The 4,427-nt window shown below is 39.5% G+C and overlaps 1 protein-coding gene across 1 annotated transcript; it reads right to left on the bottom strand.

Annotated features, from left to right (window-relative positions):
* Nucleotides 1–1,143: 1,143 nt before the first annotated feature.
* On the bottom strand, nt 1,144–2,085 carry LOC120245694 (olfactory receptor 1E1-like). Its single transcript, XM_039252865.1, has one exon. The coding sequence runs from the start codon at nt 2,083–2,085 to the stop codon at nt 1,144–1,146; it is 942 nt and encodes a 313-aa protein (XP_039108796.1).
* Between the last annotated feature and the right edge of the window lie 2,342 nt (nt 2,086–4,427).

Genomic DNA, 4,427 nt, shown 5'->3' with positions numbered 1-4,427 from the left:
CTACACTGTTTATTTTGAAAGAGAGAGAGAGAGCATGTGCACACATGAGCAGGGGAGGGGGCAGAGAGAAAGGGAGAGAGAGAATTCTATGCAGGCTCCGGGCTGTCAGTGCAGAGCCTGATGAGGGACTCAAACCCACGAACCATGAGATCATGATCTGAGCTGAAATCACGAGTCAGACACTTAACTGTCTGAGCCATCCATGCATGTGAAATCTTTACACTAAAAACCACAAAATGTTTTGGAAAAAAATCAAAGACATAGAAATGAAAACTATCCCAATGTTTACAGATTGGAAGACTAAATACTAGAAAGAAGCCAACTGTTCTCCAAATACCTATAGATTTATAACAAGTCAAATAAAAATATTTGATGGACTATTTAAAAATATTTTTTAGAAATTAACAACTGATTCTAAAATTTATATGGAAAGGCAAATGAACAATTTTGAGAAAAACAAAGTTGAAGGATTCATACTACCTGATTTCAAGACTTAACATCAAGTTACAATAGTTTTGACCAGAGCATAGACATATACATTAATGGAACACAATAGATTCAGAAATAGACCCACTCATATATGTTAAATTGATTTGAGAAAAAGGTGCCAAAGCAATTCAATATGGAAAAGATAATCTCTTTAATAAATAGTACTGCAATCTTTTGATAGCCAGAGTAAAAAAAAAATTAAACAGATCCTTATCTCACAGTCTAAATGTGGCTTGTTCATTTTTCACATGGAGACCACGTAGAGCAGTTGACTCTAAAAAGCCTGTGTCTAAAGCCATTCACAATTCCCAGTCCATCGTGGTGGCCAGCATCTTGTAACATTGCTAGGCTTACCCTTAAGAAAATGCATCCAGGTATCACTTGGGATCAGTCATCTAATTCACCCAGGCCTCAGTCTAGTTTTTATCTGTGTAAGGAGGGTCATAGGATCAACCGTTACCTTCTTATAGGTAACTAATGAATGATTTTACGACTTATGAGCACCTGTCAGCCTCATTTTAAAACATGATAATGGTCACTAATTAGAGAAATAATTATGAGTGAATTTTGCACCTACCTGGGCATCAGTTTCCTTTGAAAATTTAAGAAGTATGAAATTTCCAGTAGGCTTTTCAGCTCTAAACTTTTCTAATTCTAGAGGCTTGACAAAACTAGTCTCCTAATAATGAACTTCCTTAAGGCTCCCTTCATGTCACGATTTCTCAGACTGTAGATGAAGGGATTGACCAGGGGAGTCACCACTGTGAAGATGACAGTGGCCACCGTGTCTTGGACTGAGTAGGAGGATGAAGGGCGCATATAGACCCCCAGGATTGCACCATAGAAGAGGGACACCACAGTGAGGTGGGATCCACATGTGGACAGGGCTTTCCTTATTCCATGGGCAGATGGAAATTTCAGTACATTAGAGAGGATATAAGCATATGAAATGATGATACATGTAAATGGTGTCAGAAATATCAGTCCACCCACAGTGAATACCATCAGGTCATTGATAAAGGTATCAGAACAAGACAGCTTTAGAACTGCATAGGGGTCACAGAAAAAGTGATGCACAGTATTGTTGAAACAAAATGTGAGTTGGACCATGAGAAGAGTGTGTAGGAGAGCATGCAGGTCTGTAATGACCCAAGAGGCCGCCACCAGAAGGACACAGAGTTTGGGCTTCATGATGATGCTGTAGTGGAGTGGGCAACAGATGGCTACATAACGGTCATAGGCCATCACACTCAGGAGGAACCCATCCATGTTGATGAAAGTGATGAAGAAGTAGATCTGGGTCATGCATTCCACATAAGAGATAGATTTGCTTCCCACCATGTGATTCAGCAGCATCTTGGGGGTTGTGACTGATGAAAAGCAGATGTCGACGCAGGAGAGGTTAGCCAAGAAGAAGTACATGGGGGTATGGAGATGGCGGTCACAGCTGATGGCCAGGACGATGAGGACGTTCCCGATGATGGTGACCAGGTACATCCACAAGAACAGCCCAAAGAGAACCTCTTCCTGCTCTGACTGCCCAGAGAGTCCCAGGAGAAGGAATTCTGTGACCATAGTCTGGTTGTCTCCATCCATGTCTGCAGGGGAGAAAATGTGGTCAAAAGTAAAAGGAAATGTAGGGTCCTGGGTGGCTCAGTCAGTTTAGTGTCCAACTTCGGCTCAGGTCATGATCTCATGGTTCATGGGTTCAAGCCCCACATCGGGCTTCCTGCTGTCAGCCCAGGGCCTTTTCAGACCCTCTGTCCTCCTCTCTCTCTACCCTTCCCTCTCTGATTCTCTCTCTCCCCCAAATATAAATATTTTTAAAAATTTTTTTAAAGTAAAAGGAAATGTTTCATTGAGTTCCATTTACGGCTTAGAGATTGTAATGCTTTATTGGTACCAGATCCAAAGCTTATTTCTTAATTAGTCTCACTTTAAATATAAAATATAAAAGTAGATAGATAATAACACATCATTATTTCAGTAAATTCTTTGTGATACTGGTTTTGTCATTGATAATTAACACATATTAGATAATTCTATGGAGTTAGCTTTCCTGAAGTAAATAGCTGGTTAATTTCCATAATTTTATGTTTATTATCTCTGATTACATACAGCTTACTTCATAGTTCACTAACATTCAGTGAATATCCGGTATGTGGAGGTTTTTTCATACACATAGTTTGTTTTTAGCTTATGAACGATGAATTCAATCGTTCATAGATGGAAAGACTGAGAAGAGGAATCAGAGATTAAAAGCCCTGAGACTCAGATTCAGTGATGACACAGTAGAATGACAGACCTCATAACATTTACAGTCACAAAACAGTTAAGTGCCCTTTTTTTTTTTTTTCAAATTCCTCTCCTGTTTTACGTCTACACTTTGACTAGCCACCATTTACACCATTACACAAGTGAGAATACAACCAACATGGCCAGGTGTCCAGACCCCTCCTCTACATGCATTTCCTCACTTCGTCCTTATTAACACCTGTACGTTTTAGGAATAACTAGCTTCATCAAGCAGGAGATTTAACCATTTGTTCAAGGTCACAACTTCTTTTACCTGAATAAAGTGCTACTGTATACAACTCCTTCAAATTCTTCTGGGTGTCTCCTACATCTTCCCAGGATTATTCTACTTTTAGGCTCTGAAGGATCTCTGTGGCGGTTTGTCCTCAACGTTGTGACTGCATGGCATCAAAACATCCTTGCTGTCACTCACAACCGTTGTCTTGGATAAGCTAAGCGTGCTGTGCACAGGAGTTTGCAAAGAGGCCTCTTTTCCTTCTTGTGATAGCCCAAATGAAATCAGCTTCCCTGTGGCCCTTGGTATAATTTTTGAAGAGGAAGAGCAAGTTCAAAGAGTGAAATTATGAGGTATATCCGAGTGACAATCCCAGCATGAAGAAATCAGTACAGACAGGAGGAATCAGATAAAGCATGGTGGCCGTGATAGCCATGGAAGAATTCATAGTTTGGATAGTGAAGAGGACAGGAGATGGCATTCTTAGTTAAGAACTAAAACCTGGATACCATGCACACTCTCTGATCATAATGCTTTGAAACTTGAAATCAATCACAGGAAGAAGTATGGAAAACCTCGAAAAACATGGAGGTTAAAGAACACCCTACTAAAGAATGAATGGGCCAATCAGGCAATTAGAGAGGAAATTAAAAAAATATATGGCAACAAATGAAAATGAAAACACAACAATCCAAAATCTATGGGATGCAGCAAAGGCAATCCTAAGAGGAAAGTACATTGCACTCCAGGCCTATTTCAAGAAATTAGAAAAACGCAAGTCCAAAATCTAATAGCTCACCTAAAGGAACTAGAGGCAGAGCAACAAGAACGCCCCAAACCCAGCAGAAGAATAGTAAAAATCAGAGCAGAACTAAACAACATAGAGACCAAAGAAACAATTGAACAGATCAATGAAACCAAGAGTTGGTTTTTTAAAAAAATAAAATTGACAAACCTCTAACCAGGCTTCTCAAAAAGAAAAGACAGAGCATCCAAATACACAAAATCATGAATGAAAATGGACTTATTACAACCAACCCCTCAGAAATACAAGCAATCATCAGGGAATACTATGAAAAATTATATGCCAACAAACTGGACAACTTAGAATAAATGAACAAATTCCTAAACACACACTCACTACCAAAATTCACACGGGATGAGATAGAAAATCTGAACAGACCCATAACGAGTGAAGAAGTCGAATCAGTTATCAAAAATCTCCCAACAAATAAGACCCCTGGACCTGATGGCTTCCCTGAGGAATTCTACCAGACGTTTAAAACAGAATTAATACCAATTCTCCTCAAGCTATTCCAAAAAATAGAAATCGAAGGAAAACTCTCAGACTCATTTTATGAAGCCAGCATCACTCTGATTCCCAAGCCAGACAGATCCAGCAAAAAAA

This window comes from Hyaena hyaena, unplaced genomic scaffold (assembly GCF_003009895.1).
Source record: "Hyaena hyaena isolate Hyena2069 unplaced genomic scaffold, ASM300989v1 scaffold_428, whole genome shotgun sequence".
Taxonomy (NCBI): Eukaryota; Metazoa; Chordata; class Mammalia; order Carnivora; family Hyaenidae; genus Hyaena; species Hyaena hyaena.
The sequence above is the reverse complement of the archived record's forward strand: the minus strand, read 5'-3'. Positions and strand labels throughout refer to the sequence as shown.